This window comes from Anarhichas minor, unplaced genomic scaffold (genome assembly GCF_050575085.1).
Source record: "Anarhichas minor isolate MPS153535 unplaced genomic scaffold, ASM5057508v1 ptg000033l, whole genome shotgun sequence".
Taxonomy (NCBI): domain Eukaryota; kingdom Metazoa; phylum Chordata; class Actinopteri; order Perciformes; family Anarhichadidae; genus Anarhichas; species Anarhichas minor.
Genome location: NW_027466479.1, coordinates 6,319,174 through 6,338,409, shown reverse-complemented (window position 1 = coordinate 6,338,409; position 19,236 = coordinate 6,319,174). Strand labels below are relative to the sequence as shown.

At 42.1% G+C, this 19,236-nt stretch overlaps 1 protein-coding gene across 4 annotated transcripts in view; it reads left to right on the top strand.

Moving 5' to 3' along the window:
* atp9b (ATPase phospholipid transporting 9B) overlaps nt 1–14,796 on the top strand; it is a 43,661-nt gene extending 28,865 nt beyond the window's left edge. For all 4 annotated transcript variants that reach the window (XM_076105448.1, XM_076105450.1, XM_076105451.1 and 1 more), the window contains 14 exons: nt 3,639–3,800; nt 4,019–4,111; nt 5,633–5,716; nt 5,966–6,136; nt 6,325–6,423; nt 6,549–6,638; nt 7,436–7,580; nt 8,010–8,074; nt 8,590–8,745; nt 8,903–8,967; nt 9,553–9,661; nt 9,750–9,807; nt 10,975–11,178; nt 12,986–14,796. In XM_076105448.1, the coding sequence (XP_075961563.1) occupies nt 3,639–3,800; nt 4,019–4,111; nt 5,633–5,716; nt 5,966–6,136; nt 6,325–6,423; nt 6,549–6,638; nt 7,436–7,580; nt 8,010–8,074; nt 8,590–8,745; nt 8,903–8,967; nt 9,553–9,661; nt 9,750–9,807; nt 10,975–11,178; nt 12,986–13,122 (1,638 nt within the window). In that variant the 3' untranslated portion in view covers nt 13,123–14,796. The remainder of the gene's footprint in view (nt 1–3,638; nt 3,801–4,018; nt 4,112–5,632; nt 5,717–5,965; nt 6,137–6,324; nt 6,424–6,548; nt 6,639–7,435; nt 7,581–8,009; nt 8,075–8,589; nt 8,746–8,902; nt 8,968–9,552; nt 9,662–9,749; nt 9,808–10,974; nt 11,179–12,985) is intronic.
* The last annotated feature ends 4,440 nt before the right edge of the window (nt 14,797–19,236 follow it).

Sequence of the window (19,236 nt, the reverse complement as noted above, 5' to 3'; positions counted from 1 at the left end):
TAATCATACTGAAGAATTTATCAATAGAGAAATTTAGCGCTGATGATAATTGAATACAGGCAAAGGTTTTTGATCAGGAAAAGTTGCAGTCAGTATTTGTTTAAAGAGACGTTTAATGCGTAGTGAAGGGTAGTTCATCTTCCCACACACACCCATTTTAAGACAGTTGGCATGTTTATCGCTCGTGAAGCGCGAGGCTTCGTAAAGCCTTTGTGAGAGTTGCGTACTTTGCGTCTTGACGTCTAGTAATCAAAATGAAGATAAAAAAAAAAGCTATCGAAAGATAAATCTCTGTTTTCCATTTTGCCCGTCTGTCCTCCCCCCTGAGTTGATGTATATATTCATTTATATCCCTGCCCACTCTGCTCCATCTCCCCTCTCTCCATTGTCTCTCACTGCTTGAATTGATCAATATTTAATTTTCTCCCGGAGACGATGAGAGGTGGAGGTCTGAGATTGTCGGCGGAGCTCTCCCTTGCCCTCCTGCTCCATTCTTTGTGCTCTCTCCCTCTCTCCCTCCTCGTCTCCTCGCTCTGGTCCACCGCAGCATCAGATCTTTGGCCACCGCTCCTCTGTCAGCGATAGTTTGTTTGGCCCCCGGCTCTCCGCTCAGCCTCTCTAATGTAATGAGCCGTCATTAAGGAGATGAAGTGGGGCCGGCCGCCGAGGTCGGCACGGGGGGTCATCTGACCTGCTGGTCAGCCGCGCTGTGAACAGAGTCCCCCTGTGACCTTTAACCCTTTGTAATATCAGACAGGAGCATTTGACTGTTGGGTTTAATGACCGCCATGACCAGGAAGGTGGGTGCTTTATCATGCAGTTGTCGGTAACTGGCGGTTCCACTGAGTGTACGAGGAATTTGTAGCACAAGGGAGGAAGATTCAGATAAAGAGCTTAAACATGCAGATAAAGTATCAGGTCTTCATGCTGGGCATTTACTTTTAAAAGTTTCTTAGAGGAAAACATGGTCTACGTTGGAAACATTTAAAATCTTATATTCAGATTTATTATTAATAGTCAAATCTTTTAACCAGTCCTGGTCATAACTGCAATATGTTTTAATCATTTAGATGCTGGTGTGTTTACATAATGCCAATGTTGTTGCTTTTATGAAAGGAATGTTGAATGTTGTATTCTGGGATATGTTTATGTTTAGCAACAGCATTGATTTAGTTGCATGCATCAAACCAGTAAAATAGCATGTTTTTGGGAATGGTTCAAAACAGTAATAACTACAGTACAGCACTCTTAAAGCCAGGACTCTAGATTAAGAAGCCTGATATAATAGTGATATATATATATATATATATATATATATATATTAGTGCTGGGCAACTTAACGCGTTAATTTCGCGTTAAAGCATTAATTAATTAACGCCGACAATTATTTTATCGTGCGTCAACGCATTTTTTAAATTTATTATTATAATTTTTTTTTTTTTTTTTTTTTAATTGAAAGACAAGAGACAATACATATACATAACAACAAGAGGATGACAAGAACAGTGGGATAAAAGCCTGTGTGTGTGTGTGTGTGTGTGTGTGTGTGTGTGTGTGTGTGTGTGTGTGTGTGTGTGTGTGTGTGTGTGTGTGTGTGTGTGTGTGTGTGTGTGTGTGTGTGTGTGTGTGTGTGTGTGTGTGTGTGTGTGTGTGTGTGTGTGTGTCCTTGAGCCTTTTGAGATGGGAAAAAAATAATAATAATAATAAAACAACAACAAAAAAAACAGGTAAGTATTTTTAATTTATTATTATTGTAACAGACTGTCTCATGTTTATCATTTTGTATTGGAGATATGATGTCCCTTCAGGGTTGCCGTAGAGAAAAGGCGACTTCCGCTTCTGGTCGAGGGGGGGGGCAGAAATAAAGAGAGAAGCTGCACCAGCTGTTGCTCTCCCTGGAGACTACTGGACATCGCTGCGGTATAGTCAGCAGACACTTACATGTTAGTGCACCTATATGCTGAAATTCTCGGTAAACTCAATGAAACGGCACAGATCTGGAGCGAGAGAAGGACTTTGAAAGTTAGTGGAAACATTAACGTGAGACAACATCCGGTTTCTTCAGACGAACATCCGGTTTTCAGAATAAGATGCCAACAAAGTATGAATTATATTCACATTAAGTATAAAACATGCTACCTGCATCTCGTGAACCAAATGTTATTGCACTTTTGTTCATATAGCAGTACTTTTAAAATAAAAGTGCGCGATACACTACTTTTGAATTCGTTATTGAACTTTGCCATAACAATACGATTAATCGCAAAAAATCCATGCGATTAATTGCGATTAAATATTTTAATCGTTGCCCAGCACTAATATATATATATATATTATATATATATATAGCTGTTGGATTAAAACATGTGTTTTTAAGGCTTTCATTGGGCACATTTTTGTCCTGAACTTCAAAATAGATTAAAGTCCATAGAGATTCTGTACCATATCCGACACATGTGTAACATGTGTTACACTACCTTAACCTGAATTCAGCTCTTGAGTTTTGCACCTTTTTGTATTACCAGTGACATCACAGGAAGAGAATCAAACCGTTAACGGTCATGACATGCTCGAGCTGCTGTTGAGTTTAAAGGCAGTGCTGCCACGGAGATTTGCATGATCACTGGAGCACAGTTGAAACGATTGATCGGGTTGTTTAAGCCGCCCCCCCGTTGTCATAAAGTAGTCCTTTGTATTGCCGTTGAAACACCTGATTCACATGCAGTTTGTGTCAAAGCTAACAATCGCTTTAAATAGTTCCTGTAGATCTGAAAGAGTAGATTTTAGAGCTAGGTTCAGGATCCTCTGCACATGGTCTGTGTATGTGTATGTGCCTGTTAGTGTAGCTACACACCCACACACACACACCAGGATAATGACACACAGATGTGTGTTAAGTAAATATAGGCGGCTCCTTTTTTTACGGAGCTCAAAGGGGGGAGCGGGAAGAAATGACGGGGTATTAAGAGGAAGTTCCAATTTGTAGGTCAGAGTATAATAACAACCTTTGAGTGAGCAAATTGAAAATGAACCCATTGAGGATTGAGTCGTGTGCAGCTGATCGCTCACTCGGGGGGGGGGGGGGGGCCGCAGTTCCTGCTGAGGAGAAAAAGAGGAAAGAGAAACAGAAAAACACTTATCTGGAGCTGAATGAGAAGAGCTCGGCGGCTCTGGAGGATGCCGTAACTCTCTCATGCCTTGTCTTTCAAACGCAAGTGGAATTAGATTCGGTCAGCTTCACGGTCTGCACTCCTTTTGGATTTTTGTTCCCTCAAGTCATTTCCCTGTTAACCTAATACTATTTGGCGGAGAGTGATCATTCTAAGATTTGAAAAGACATGGTATTTTCACTTGTTATTTGTACGTTTTTTTTCCCCAAATCCTTTTATATTTGCTGCTTATTCATTTCTCAGTGTTACGTAATTGAGTAAATGCCAGAATGCTGCACAAATTGTGGGTTAAGTGTATTCTACCTCCACCCTGTATATTTGTATATTTGTGTTGTTGGAATCAGGGCATTAAAGTTTCACTGGGTCCTTTAATTTACATGTTCATCTTCAATCCAGTCAGTTAAAGTTGGAGTGAAAAATGTCAAATTTTACGGTCTTGTTATTTTCTTTTCTGACGTTGTTCCTCAGGTGGAGCTGGTGCGGTGGACGCAGAGCGTCGGCCTGACCCTGGTGAACAGAGACCTGACCGCCCTGCAGCTGAAGACTCCCTCCGGACAGATCATCTCCTTCCACATCCTGCAGATCTTCCCCTTCACCTCCGAGAGCAAAAGGATGGGCATCATCGTCAGGGTGTGGAAACTTGTATTAAACAACATGATGTGTGGAAGGTGTCTGTCCTACCCGTCATCACTGCGATGCTCTGTGCCCTCTGGTGTCTTTCGATACCCGGCCTCTAAAGTTAACATGCTGCACGATGATTGGTGTAGAAACATATTGTTCGTCTGTTTACATTCTCCTGCTGTGGCGCTCAGGAAAACGTACTAATTGTTATTTGTGATTTGATTCAGGAGGAGTCGACGGGAGACATCACTTTCTACATGAAGGGCGCGGATGTTGCCATGGCGAGCATCGTCCAGTACAACGACTGGTTGGAGGAGGAGGTACGAGCTGTGTAATCAATACTACATACCGGGGGTGCGTCTGCACAACACAGACGACATGGGAAGGACAGGAAAAGGTCTTGTTGTTGAGGCTCAGATGTGTTAACATATTTACACTATTGTCGCACAACGACAATTAGGAGCTTCTAGCAGCTGTCGAACAAACTTTAAACTCTTTAAGTTTTGTTCAAACATTTTGTTCTTGGCTTAATCGGCCAGTTGGACCCTGCAGCCATGTGTCATCTTAAAGTGTCTTTTAGCAAAATCATCTTCATCTGCTCACTTGAGGCCCTCTGGATGAGAACATTAGAAAAACGAGAGAAGTGCACTCAGTAGAGTTCAGATCTCCCAAACAAAGAAGAGCTGATCTCACTCCTGGCTTCCTTACAGTCAAGATGGCGGCAGAGATGCCTAAAAACAGGGATGTATTCATCTAGTTTCGTGCCTTATTTTAGTGGATCATAACATATCGGGTATGAATTTAATCGGCAGATGAAAATGAGAGTAAACTTTTCTATGGATGTCAGTTTTGGAGCCACAACAAAGGCCAAAACGTGACCTGCAATAGACCAGGTAAGGTCTAGCCGATTGCCAGAAATGCCTTTTTGGTTTGGTCAGTGACGGTATAAAAATAGGTTTTCCAAAAATTGTGAATCACCGCAACCACGAGAGATCCTCGAGCTTACAGTCACAAATGAGCACAAAAAATGAAAGGGGACAATGGGTCCAGCAGTATGCAAGATTAGCCGTGGACAGACAGACACGCACACACTAACGCCTGGCAGAGGTGATGACAAACATGCAAATGGTTATGAAATGTGAAAGTATAATCGTATACGTTGTCACACATAGTGACATTTATTTCACCCCGGTACCGTCCTGTAATCAGGACATTAATGGAGAGACGCGTCGGGCCGCGTCTACACCAGTCTGGTGGTCGAAGGTCTTGTGTGCATATGTTCATAATTATATTGGCATTATTGAGTCATTTAGCACTGGGGGGCAGCGTTTGATTTAATTAGTGACCTACATCAAGTTGAAGTAATTACCGTATGTCATATTCTTGAACAATGGTGTTCCAGATGTGGCTGTAATATCCCCCTCGTCAGATCAGCCGGCGCTACGGTTTCTCTGCCTGTCAATAACCAATCAACGCCCCATCGGTGTTTCATATTAAAAATAAACCGCCATCCATCCCGTTGTTTTACTGTGCCCTCTGAATCTCACCAGAGGCTATTTTATTCACTATTGATTCCTTTGGTGTTGGTAACAATATGCCGCTATTGGCAGTACTGTACGTGGTGTACTTATACAGCAGCCGCTCTAATAGAACGGATGAGCTGACCTAAGTTTGATTCATTTTCATCTTGGGGTAAAGACATGATGTTTATTTTAGATAACTAAAATCTTCAGATAAAGCTTTAGAAAAATGACCTGAAATGAAAAATACAATATAATTTAAAAAGTGTGTGTGTGTACACTTAATAACATTTACTAACATCTTCCTCTCCTGTGTGTCAGTGTGGGAACATGGCCAGAGAAGGCCTGAGGACACTGGTGGTGGCTAAGAAGTCTCTGTCTGAGGAGCAGTATCAGGACTTTGAGGTATGGATGCACACTACTGGTTGGGAACTAGAGGTTAGTGTTGTACAGTACCAACGTTGGCAATGTGACACCTCTTGGGTTTAAGTCTACAATCATAGCTTAGTGTCTTCTCTTCAGCTCATTTTTATTTTGTTATTTCGCTTGTTGTTGACCAGTTGATTTCTCAGTTGCCTGCTCTGTTCCAGTCCCCTTTTTCAACCCACAATTCCTCATTTATTTTTTCCTCTCCACCTCCCTCTGTGTGTGCAGAACCGCTACAACCAGTCCAAGCTGAGCGTCCACGACCGAAGCCTGAAGGTCGCGGCCGTGGTGGAGAGCCTAGAGAGGGAGATGGAGCTTCTGTGTCTGACCGGCGTGGAAGACCAACTGCAAGCAGACGTCAGGCCCACACTGGAGCTGCTGAGGAACGCTGGCATCAAGGTTAGCACGGAAATGAACACTTCTACCTGGTTGATGCTGGTGAATTCTGTAGATTCTTTTGGATATAAACCCCGGATATGACGACAGTGATTCAGGGTTGTAATCAGATACACGACATGGAGGAAAATGCTAATTAATTGTATTTAATGCCACATCTTCAGTCAACTTGCATCTTGTTTCCTCCTCAGATCTGGATGCTGACGGGGGACAAGCTTGAGACGGCCACGTGCATCGCCAAAAGCTCCCACTTGGTGTCCAGAACCCAGGACATCCACGTCTTCAAACCGGTATGCTTGTTGTGCTTTCCCTCTTTTCCCGGCGCTTTGTTGTGATCATAATGCGCAACGGGACATGGAAAATACATAGCCTAAATGTCCTCGCGGTTAATTTGTCTTGTGTGGCTCTCGAGCAGATCTCGAGCAGAGGAGAGGCCCATCTGGAGCTCAACGCCTTCAGAAGGAAACATGACTGTGCTCTGGTCATCTCTGGAGACTCCTTAGAGGTACTACAACACAGCGCAGCGCACAGCGACAATTCCTTGCAGATGATGCTAAGGGTGCAGCCAAACACGCGATGAGCGAGAGAGAAAAAAAAGTACTTAATACTTTTATACTAGTACTTAAAAAATAATACTTTGGAGTTCAACCAAGGACTTGAGGATTTGAAGAGCGAAACGATTCACTAGATGTTGGTCATCAAGTGAGAAAAGCAAAATCCTGGTGAACCCATATTCTGGTCTAAATTGTTATCTCTTTGGTGTTTATGAATTATGAACAGGTGGAAAAAAGTTATTTTTTCATCTGTGAAAATAGGTGGAAAAAAAGTTTCATTAAAATTTTTTTGTCAGGATCATTTCTCTTTGTGTCTGTTGTTGTAATACTCAAGTATCAATGTTTTCTTCCAGGTTAGTTTCAATGTCTCCATGCACTCTAAACAAGAGGTACATATATTGTGTGTTAGCTATAACACACATGTAAATTATGAAAAAACAAAATCACATGCCAAAACTTTTTTAAAATCTGTTTCACAAATGAAAAAACTAATTTAATCATCTTAGAAAGAATGTCACCTGTTCCTAAGTCATAAACACAAGAGAGAAAACAATAAAGACCAGACTTCCGTACTTTTACATTTCGTTGGAAAAGAAACACATTAGCGTTTTCATTTAAATGTTCTACTAGCTTTGACGGTGGCCTACAAGTCCAACTGATTAATACACTGAAATAAATAATGTAAACACATCCAGGACCTTCAGCATCCCTTGAACTGAGCTTTGCGTCTCTGTCTGTCGTGTTGCAGGTGTGCTTGCGGTATTACGAGCACGAGTTCGTGGAGCTGGCGTGTCAGTGTCCGGCGGTGGTCTGCTGTCGCTGCTCCCCGACTCAGAAGGCCCAGATCGTCACGCTCCTCAAGCAGCACACAGCCAACAGAACCTGCGCCATAGGCGAGTGTTGACAGATGATGCGGCAGCGGCATTACGAGCCGGGAACGGCTGTTGGCACCGGTCCACAGACCGGCCTGGGAAAACTCTGCCGTGGAGGGGGATGAAAATGTCTGTGTAGATTAAGCTCAGTCCCTTAGGGAGCAAAATGCAGGACGGATTAATTAAATACAAAGTCCTGTTTTATACTGTGTTTGAAGATTGGGAGGTGAGTCAGTTTGTGCCTCAAAACTGTCCTTTTACTTGAACTGCCATATCCCAGTTGTCACTACGTAGCTGCACTAATGTTGATTAAGGTGCCAGAGAAAATATTTCTGTTTATCCACAAGATGGCAGTCAAAGCTCACCAAGAGAGGCACCCAGCAATGGCTGCTACTTTTAGAACCTCAAGCGTACTTTGTTAAATAAATGTGTTTGTTTGTTTTGTTGCAGGAGATGGAGGGAATGACGTCAGTATGATCCAGGCTGCAGACTGTGGTATCGGAATTGAAGGAAAGGTAAAAGTCTCAATAAACTACATAAACAGTTAATCCAGAGCTTTTCATTAAGACCTCAAGTGTTGTTCTGGATTAAGGTTTGTAACTTAATTCAGTCAGAGACTTCCTCTGACTGTCTTGAATAAACAAATAAAGCTCTCCGCTTCAAACTGGTATCTTTCCCAGAACTGTGAAGGACTTCAGGGACACTAGAACAACCGTTAACAGCATGAAGAAATGTCTTATGATAACCCTTACTTTGAAACTCAAGTTACACATCCTGCATCTGCCTTTATTTTCAATTTTCAGGCTATTTATTAATTTCTTTAGAAGCAGATGGCACTTAAATACTTCAATGTTTTACAACCCAGCAGCAGCATTTGCATCTTTGTACTTATATGTGTGTGTGTGTGTGTGTGTGTGTGTGTGTGTGTGTGTGTGTGTGTGTGTGTGTGTGTGTGTGTGTGTGTGTGTGTGTGTGTGTGTGTGTGTGTGTGTGTGTGTGTGTGTGTGTGTGTGTGTGTGTGTGGGGACAGGAAGGGAAGCAGGCGTCTCTGGCCGCAGACTTCTCCATCACTCAGTTCAAGCACATCGGTCGGCTGCTCATGGTTCACGGCAGGAACAGCTACAAGCGCTCCGCTGCGTTGGGTCAGTTCGTCATGCACAGAGGCATGATCATCTCCACCATGCAGGTACAGCAACCATTAAACACAATGACGGAATATACTTGTTGGGACTTTTTAATAGTTGTGTTTGCTGACATTTCGTTCTTGACGTCTGCTTTCAGTTAATGTTCTGATTTCCCTAAATAACTGACTTTATGACACCATTCCTGTGTTCTGTCCTCAGGCTGTCTTCTCCTCCGTATTTTACTTTGCCTCTGTGCCCTTGTACCAGGGTTTCCTCATGGTTGGGTATGTACTGTCTCCTAATGAGTACTTAGTGTGTTAACTTCATCCACCACCGCACAGATGCACCCAGCCTACCCAGTGGAGCTAACTCGCTGGCTTTCTCTACGTTGCCTGTTTAGCATCGTAAAGTTTGTCATTACTTAAAGGTATAATACGTCACGCATTAACACGTCTAATAACGACCAGAACTCTGTTATATATTTTGTTGAGCTGTTTACTTACATTATCCCAAATGTTTCCAGCACTTTCCCAAACCAAATCTGTTTATTTGGTCGCCTGTGAATGGCGTCATTTTTCCCAATTTGTCATAAATTGACAATTGTAACACTTTGTAAAATTGATAAATAGACCTCTGCAGATAATAAAAACCTCCCGTGATATCACGCTACTTAACGACGTCACCAAACCCTGTCGTTTGTTATCGTTTTGATTGTTTGACCCCCGGCAGCAGAATATCACATATTATGTGTTTTTAAATACTGCAGCGTTTGGACAGCCGAGATATTAAAAAGGCACAGATGTGTGGATGTTTATGATGATGTCAGCATGTACCTCATCTGCATCTCAACACCGCTTTGTTCCGTGCAGGTATGCCACCATGTACACCATGTTCCCCGTGTTCTCCTTGGTTCTGGACCAGGATGTGAAGCCAGAGATGGCTCTGCTCTACCCAGAGCTTTATAAAGACCTCACCAAGGTACAGCGGCCCTTTTACATCCTTCAGCAGCTCATATCATGTGAACACGCAGTATGTTTCACTCATGGGTGTTGTTTCTCTCTTTCAGGGCCGTTCGTTATCTTTCAAGACTTTCCTCATTTGGGTGCTGATCAGTGTGTATCAAGGTAAGGCACACATACACACATTCTACAGGTTATACATACACACACACACACACACACACACACTCGTCGTTCAAAGGTTTTGTTACAGTCTGATGGATGAGAGCACTGCTCTACCTATTTGAATTGTCTGTCACGCTTTTAGTTTGTAGAAGGCCTTTTTACTAATAGAATGTGAAGGGTTTGCAAAGAAAGAAGGAAACTTAGCATCAGAATGCTTGCAGATTTAAATCGGAACAAGTTCCTGTTTTAGTGTGAAGTGCACAATAATGTTGCTGAAGCACCGTTGTGGTTCAACAAATTCAAAACAGAAAAGTATTTGGGAGGGAAAGTGGTTCCACCCTTATTCTCCTCTGGCATGTAACACTGTGGGGGACATCTGTACAGAATGACCAGTCAGCTGCTGTAGACTGTCAAAGCAACTCCTCAACCACCATTTCATCATGTCTACCGTGCCTTAATACCAGGGTCCCCGGGCCCCTTACAAACTCTCGCACAGTCAGTTTCTCAGTATCTTAGGTTTCCAACAGCCATCCGCCTCTACATGCGGGCTTTTGTCCGTCCAGTAAATCGATATTTCTGTAATCGCTAAGCCGTGCAGCGTGTGAGAAAGATCCATGTTCCTGCTGGAGCGTGACTTCCTGACAGCTCGATGCTTTTTAATTAAAGGCCAATGCCAGGTCTGTTTGGGTGGGGGGGGGGGGGGGAGGGAAAAAAAGAACCGTGAAGACGATATGAGAGGAACGACAGCAGAGGAGGAAAATATTTGGCGCCAATCTTGTTTTAATTTATTACAGAGTTTGACTCGCTGGAATGCGCCGCATGAAGACTGTGAAAAAGCAATCATGTGATCAGTTATAGGCTGTTGGGCTCAATTTGTGTTGTGTTATGACGATATGAAGGGCTATCAGGATACAGGAGGCGCCCGAAGATGAGTGAGTGTCTGGACGCTTGAAGATGTTAATCGGACGGAGACGCACCAGAGCACATTTTACTCTCACGAATAATGTTATTGAATCAGTCCTCGTCTCCAGACGCATTAATCCTTAACTCAACGCCCCAGTCAGCTGATTGTGGAGCAGATCTGAGAAAACAGTCTTAAGAGGGAAAGAATGTCTGAAAACCTGAATCTGTCCCCCGGTAACGACTCGTTCCCTCCGGCACCACCAGGGGGCATCCTCATGTACGGCGCGCTGGTGCTGTTTGAGTCTGAGTTCGTGCACGTGGTCGCCATCTCCTTCACAGCGCTCATCCTCACCGAGCTGCTGATGGTGGCGCTGACGATCCGCACCTGGCACTGGCTCATGGTGGTGGCCGAGTTCTTCAGCCTGGGCAGCTACCTGGCCTCGCTCGCCTTCCTCAACGAGTACTTTGGTAAGGAGACTTTTTCTGTTGTTTAGAATAGTTTGATGTGCCAGATAAGATCAGGTTTTTGGCAAAACAGCTGTTAATTAAGTTGTGTTATCCAATAATCTGCAGATTTTGTTTTCTTTCTAAATTAATCCATTTTTTGACATTTTTTCAATATAAAATTTAACAAAACAGAAAAATGCTGATTACAAATATCCCAGAACCCAAGAGGAAGTATTCAAATCTCTTGTTTTGTCCATTCATCCATCCAAAACCCAAAGAAGTTCAGTTCAACCATCACATGTGACCAATAAAAATCAATAAATTCTCACATTTGAGAAGCTGGAATGATTAAATGGTTATTAAGATAGTTGCTATTTAAAGGGAAATTTTGGATTTTGTGCAGTGGGGTTGTATGAGGTACTTCAGTCAGTGTATTACTAGATGACAGTCGGCACAGCCCCAGTTTAGAGTAACAGACAGGAAGTACCAGCACGAGAGCACAGTAATACTGCTGTGGACGGGGCAGCAGCAACACATGTTTTACACACCTCAACAAATCATTATCATTTTAAGTGTACGTGATATTTATATTTTCACGGCTTTGCCTCGTCATCAGACGGCCCGTTCTGACGGGAGAACTGAAGTCGTTATCTATGCTCTCTTCAAAACCGCTAGACTCATTTGACAAAAACACTCATTTAACACAGGGTTTCCTGGAATACAGCTGCCTCGGTCGGTTAGTTAGTTAGTGTTATTGTGTGACTTTGGTGTTTTTAAAGGGCTAGTTCACAATAACACAAACTAACTGACCGACTGAGTCGGTAGACCAGGAACTCCCGTGTTCTGTGAGGTAAAACTCCTGTTTTTTTGTCAAAGGAGTCTCTGGTGGCTTTGAAGAGAGCATGGCCAAAGGGCTGTCTGGCATCAAGGTAAAGCTGTACAAATATTCTTTATACAGCATACACTTAAAACTATGTTGTTCTTTTTTTAGTTGTCTAAAATACTTTCTCTGTTCACAGCAGTGCGTTGCTTTGCTCCCGTAGCTCCTACAAACCCCACTTCAACACAACCCAAACCATCCCCTTTCATTTCCCCGTCGATCAGTTTCAGATCTACTTCTGTGGAGCGCGCCGCTCCGTCTTCCTCCTAGTGAGCTCACAACACAGTGTAGGATAACTGTACTGTTTGGTTTGAGTCCAGTATTGAGCGGACCGATCACTTCAAGGGGCCTCAGTCGTCTTGGCTGCACCTTGTGTGTGTTGATCTTGATGTGACACTCCCTGACACCCAAGTGTTTGTGCAGCAGTTCAGCCCTCAGCTCTGTGCTTTTATGGCTTCCCCCCCTTTTCTCTCTCTTTCTGTCCCTCTCTGTGTCTCTGTCCACTGCTGACCTGTGTGACGCCCTCACTCTGTTTCTGCTGCATTTCTTTTGCTTCTGTGTGTCGGCGACAGGCATAGGCAGGGTGTCCTTTGGAGCTTTCCTTGGTAGGTGTGCAGCCTGTAAAATGTGTCTCCTCGTTCCCTCATCCCCGTCTCTCTGCATTTGTCGTGTCTGTGTGTTCTGGTTGATGTCTGACTGTGTCATCATTTTGCCTATTTCGCTTGTGTCATTCCCCTGTTTAGTTTTCATGTTTAGTGCTGTGACAGCATGTTGTGATTCAACGCATCAAGACCGTCATCTGATTTCTGACTTTCCAAGCAACCGTTCATGTTGCTTTTCACCGCTTGTGCCGACTCTTTCGTTGCTCGATTGAATTCCTGTGCAATCATGAACACAATACTAAGACACGTGTACTCGAGCTGTTTTCTCTTCCGTTTGCTCCCTCAGACTTGTCGTTCATCACCACCTGGCCTTTCCTGTGGAAGGTGTCCGCCATCACGCTGGTCAGCTGTCTGCCTCTCTACATAATCAAATACCTGAAGCGCAAGTTCTCCCCACCGAGCTACTCCAAACTATCCTCATGAGCCCAACTTGGATCACTAGGATTACGTTTGTTTTGTAGTTTCAGTTTCGTAGTGCTTCTTTCAGCTTTCAGCACTTTTTACTTTACCTTTTTTTTTATTTTACTCACTGATCCTCAGCGATGGATAGGTAAGGAACCACTGGCACAATCACACATGGAGAGAAATGAATCGTGTTCTTTGGATTATATCACTGAGACTTGGGATTACTTGAAAACAAAAATGGAGCACATGAAAACAACGACTATAAAAGGATGGATTTAACCAACAGAAGGGCGACATGGTGCCAGCGACTGCATTTCCAACTTGACCCCAGTCTGTCGGGAAAAAGGGTCAAACTGCCTTCTTTTTTGTTTTTAAAGCATTTTAAACAAATCGGCTTCAAATGTCATTTTATACAGGTCTGATGCATTTCTTTCATTGTTTAGATTTTTGTATGTCGAGTTTAGGAATTTTTTTAAGTGTTCTTTTTTTATTCCAGGTATTATAATAATTACAGTGGCTGCGTCTTTGAGCGGAGTTAAGTTGCTGTAAGGGATTAAGAAGAAATCATTTATGTGAATGTTTTCCTGCGTTCCTGTAAATACATAAAGCCTTTACATGCAGTTTCCTGCTGTCAATGTAAAACCTCACTGCGCTTAACTTCTTCAAATAAGAACATTTACGATGACATTCACACGGAAAAATGCTGATAGGTCTCGCTTCGGACCTCAAACGTTCCACGCTTTACGCCCTTTACGTTTTTAAGACGGCGAATGACATCATCAATCCTCATCCCCGTAGTATGAAAACCAGCACTCCATCGCGGCGTTCAACGTCGTGTCGTCGGCATATTTGGCCTTGATAACACTGCTACATCTGCGACGTCTGTCGGGGGGCCCCCGGTCCTCCTGTCGGGGGCCCCCGGTCCTCCTGTCGGGACGTGGCAGCTCGCTTTGTGCCTCATTATGATGTCTGTTAATGTGCTGAAGCTTTTGTTATGGTCACCTCTGCAGCCAGACCTGAACTTCCAGGAGCATGACAGTGTTTTTTGGGGAAGGTTAAACGTACTTAAAAAAAGTGACAACGAAGGAGCCTGAATCACAGATGGCTGTTTATTTTTAGGCCTTTATCGACAATAAGACTCCCTCTGGGTTTCTGTAGCGGACTTTGACATTCAGCTCTTTTTTTTTTAAGGAGGAATGAGTTTTATCATTCACTCCACGTACTGGAGGTGTTGGTGGAAGAAGATGGTTTGACTATATATACGGTCCAGTAAACAGGATGCAGTCTAGCCATGTTTGTCAGTCAGGTTGTCATCTCTTTGTGAATCCTAACTGAGTTAAGCTCAGGTTGATCATTCCTAAACATCGCTGTATTATTTAGTCCAAATCGGGGCAACCGTACTGTAAAATGTAGCTACGCTGTGAGGATAAATGACCAGATGTGGTTACGTGGGTTGAGAGCGACTGCGACACTTTAATGCAAATTGCGTTTATGTTTTTTTAAATTTCTTATTTACGGTCTTATGAGGAGCATTTCCAAATGTTGATTCCTGTGTTTTCTGTTGAGATCTTTGTTCTGTGTATGTGATGTTGTATAAACTTTGCTTTCCATTCCCAACTACGATTTCCAACAGTCTGTCTGTTATGTATAGTATTGTTATTGATTGATGAATAATAAAAGGAGACAACAGATGCCGAGAAGTTTTCCTTTTTCTCTTCCTAACAGACACTCAAAGACAGGATTTATTCTGTGTGGTGTTCATCATGTGGCCACTAGATGGAGATAGAGACTGAACCCTGAGGAGGATGTGACAGAGCAGGACAGGCTCGGTATTATTGACCTTTTAGAGAGATTGATCAAAGTTTAGTTCATGAAAATACGACTGCTCTGCTGAGATTGTTAATCCCACATGTAATGTTGTCGATGGTCTCATAACTGAATATCAATACATCTGCTTTTTAGTGCAGTAATATGATTAGACAAATGTTGACTTTACAGCTTTCTACACCCTTGAGGTGCTGTTAACACATTGATAATAATGTCACTTACTGAAAGCATTTCTTCTTTAAACTTCTCAGATGATTTCACTTTACACAATTGTTTGAGACTCAAAGAGGGGGAGTTATCTAATATGTTACACACACACACACACAACACGGATAAATGGACTGTACTTGTACTTTTCTAGTCTTCCGACCACTCAAAGCGCTTTCACACTAGTCATCATTCACCCATTCACACACTGATGGGAGGGGCTAAGTGACACCTGCCTATCAGATTCATACACCGTAGGAACAGCTACGGGAGCAATTTTGGGGTTGAGTGTCTTGCTCAAGGACACACCGACATGCGGAGCCGGGGATCGAACCGCCGATCCTCTGATTGAAGGACGACCCTGCTCTCCACAGTCGCCCCTGTTAAGATGTAGATAAGAGAAAACTCTTAACAATGTAATGCTTAAACAGACAAACTAAACACTGGCTCTAGATGGGGCCATTCGCTTTTCTGCGTGGGCCACCGTAGTCGTCGTCCACGTTTGGTTCACAGGAGAAGCTTCAGTTGGTTTCAAACTCACTGCTAGATGCGACCAAATCCTACACAGTAGACCTTAAGTTTAAGGGTCTGAGTACTTTGAACACCACTGAGTCATACCTTAAAGGTGACATATAACCCCTTTCTATGACGACAATGTCTACAATGAATTTTAAACATTTATAATGCGTTATAATCTGCTTATAGCACTGTAACCTTAGTTATACGCACTCATAAATATGCATAATGCTTCATAACGATAAGGGGATACACTTTTGTAGTGTCAAGAAGTCATTTATTTATGTTTCATAGGTATTTAAACCTTTTTGTGGTTAAAAAAAAAAAAAGGATGTTTTAAACATAAACAGGAAATCTTTAAATGTTTCAAATGAAAAGCAGAAGGAGTAGATTTTTAAATGTATTATTCAAAATTGGGGGGGGGGGGGGGCGCTATTGGAAACAAATGACTATTCAGCAGTAATTCTAAGCTGAGTATAAAACTTATTTGGATCTTTGCATAATAAAGCCTCTGTATGTAAAGAGAGCCGTCATAGTTAGAAATCCGTTTTTAAACATGCCAGGATAGTAATTGTGCTTTTAAATGTGAACACTGTAGAGGAAGCTTTATTGTATACAGTAGAAGAGAAGATATATTTTACTATGTAATCTAAGGTGGTCGCGGAGCAAACAGACAATGTGTTATCAATTTCTCCCCTCAGAGGAGGAAGTACTTTGTGGGATGGAGGAGTGAGCGAGTGATGTGATGGTCCGCTGGCTTTAACATGTTAAGAAACGTTCTCTTTCATCTCCCCGTTCTCACTTTGTAGCAGCGAGTCCAGTGCTCCGCTCTAGGTCCTCTTTAACTGTTCCTACAGTATGTGCGTCTATGGGAGATCAGCGTGGTGGTTAATGTGCCGCATGAGGAGCTCTGATGGGCCGGATAATGTCCATGTGACTAATGATTTACTGTACGAACACAGAACAGAGTTTGTCTTTGTTGGATCAATCTTTTCATGTTGATTTTTTTTATGTATTCATTTCTGGTTTCTTGATGAAACAATGTCACGTTGAGATTATTCTGAGGCTTCTTTTCTTCCATTTTAAGGAAAAACAATTTGATAATTAGAAACAAAACTTTTCAAAGTGTTTTAAAAAAAATATATAAAAAACTGACAATACTAACGAGAAATACAACTCGTTAAAAAGCCTTTTCAAATATCAGACGAGACTTAAAATGTAATACAGATTTAACAAATTTGAGCAAAGTTCATAAAGCTGATTCCATCATTTAACACTAATTGGCACTGATTGACTTTTCCTGGTCACTTTTAATTCCTCAAGTTGCTCACATATTCATAGAGTCGTACAATGTGAAACAATAAAGGGAACCTTCCAGAGTTGTACTTTTAGTCGTGTGTGAGGATGCCAATACTTCATCGTTGATGAAGGGTGAACAGAAGAGTGAACGCGTCATCACTGCAGTCGCAGATTTTGCCGTCCTTCTGATGGCACAAAGTGAGGCAGCGAAGCAGAGAGCTGACGTTTGTTTTCTAAGTCGTCCGTAAATAACTTTATATGGAGAAGAAGGTCGAGGCTAAGTGCTCCGGTAGTTTCACATGTCCAGAGAACTTCTAGCTGCTCTTAAAGATGGAAAAAACAGAAAGCAAAATGTTTTTCTGATGCAGAGAAAACAACAATCAGAATGTGAAGTATCATGGAAATAAGAGATAGCGACCACGCAACACATTGTCACTCAGCATGATGCAGGTCTGATTGGTTCAATTAAGTAGGTTCATGTACATTATTTTAATTATTTATTTATGCCCCCAAGAATACTAGACTGTAATAACTGACAGGAATTGAGAAAAGTCAGATATATTGGACATTGGGTTGTATCAGGGGGGGCCAAACTTATTGATTGTGTGTCATATACACAAAATATTAAGAGTCATGGGCCAAACAATAGTGAATGTGGAGGTTTCAACCAACACTGCGAGGAAATCTGTGTTTCTAGACCACAAAACCGCCATGTGCCATAGAAAATACATCAAAATAACTACACACCTCTACTAAACTAAAGCATTTCTCAATCTTCTGCTCTTAAATGTCATTTAAATCAATTCAATACTCGTAAACTCTAATACAGTGGATGGCCTGAATTCCCCTTTAAAATGTTATGATCTGTAAATAAGTCAAGTTAAAACTGGCAGAAATCTAAGGGTCGTATTGAAAGATTTCAATGCAAATGTCAGTCTGATATTAAAATGCAACAAACGGAACAGGCAGAAATGGTGTTTTCAGTGCCGAGAGATTAAGACAGAGGCAAGGCAAGTTTATTTGTATAGCACATTTCAACAACAAGGTAATTCAAAGTGCTTCACATAAAACCATTAAAAGCATCAAAACATAAGGCAAAAGAAAAGGACATTTAAAAACAATTAAGAACATTCATTAAAACATTAAAAAACAGTGTAAGAAATAAAATACAGTAGTAAAATGCAGAAATGCAGGAAATTGATTAATATATTAATTGAATCTGGTTCAATTAAAGGCAGCAGCAAACAGAAAAGTCTTCAATCTTGATTTAAAGGAGCTGAGGGTCTCAGCAGACCTGCAGCTTTCTGGGACTTTGTTCCAGATATGTGGAGCAGAAAAACTGAACGCTGCTTCTCCATGTTTAGTTCTGACTCTGGGAACAGAAAGTAGACCGGTCCCAGACGACCTAAGGGGTCGGGATGGTTCATAAGGTAGCAGCAGATCAGAGATGTATTTTGGCCCTAAACCATTCAGTGCTTTATAAACCAACAGCAGGATTTTAAAGTCAATTCTTTGTTTGACAGGAAGCCAGTGCAAAGACCTCAGAACTGGAGTGATGTGATCCACCCTCCTGGTCTTAGTGAGGACTCGAGCTGCAGCGTTCTGAATCAGCTGCAGCTTTCTGACAGACTTTTTACAGAGACCTGTAAACACACCGTTACAGTAGTCCAGTCTGCTGAAGATAAATGCATGGACAAGTTTTTCCAAATCCTGTTGAGACATAAGTCCTCTAATCCTTGATATATTCTTCAGGTGATAGTAGGCTGATTTTGTAATTGTCTTGATATGGCTGTTCAGGTTGAGGTCTGAATCCTTAACTACACCTAGATTTCTGGCTTGGTTTGTGGGTTCTAACATCAGTGATTGAAGCTGAACTTTCAATCGTTCGTCCTTGGTACCAAAAACAATTACTTCTGTTTTGTCTTTGTTTAATTGAAGAAAATTCTGGCACATCCAGTTGTTGATTTGTTCAATGCAGTTACCCAGCCCTTTTATGGGATTATAGTCCCCTGGTGACATAGTTATGTAGATTTGTGTGTCGTCTGCATAATTATGATAACACACTTTGTTGTTTTCCATAATCTGAGCTAGTGGAAGCGTGTAGATGTTGAACAGAAGAGGCCCCAGTATTGAACCTTGGGGAACACCACATGTCATTTTAGTCAGCTCTGATGTGTAATTAGCTACAGACACAAAGTATTCTCGGTCCTTCAAGTAGGATTCAAACCAGTTAAGTGCTGTGCCAGAAAGTATGGCATGGTCGACCGTGTCGAATGCAGCACT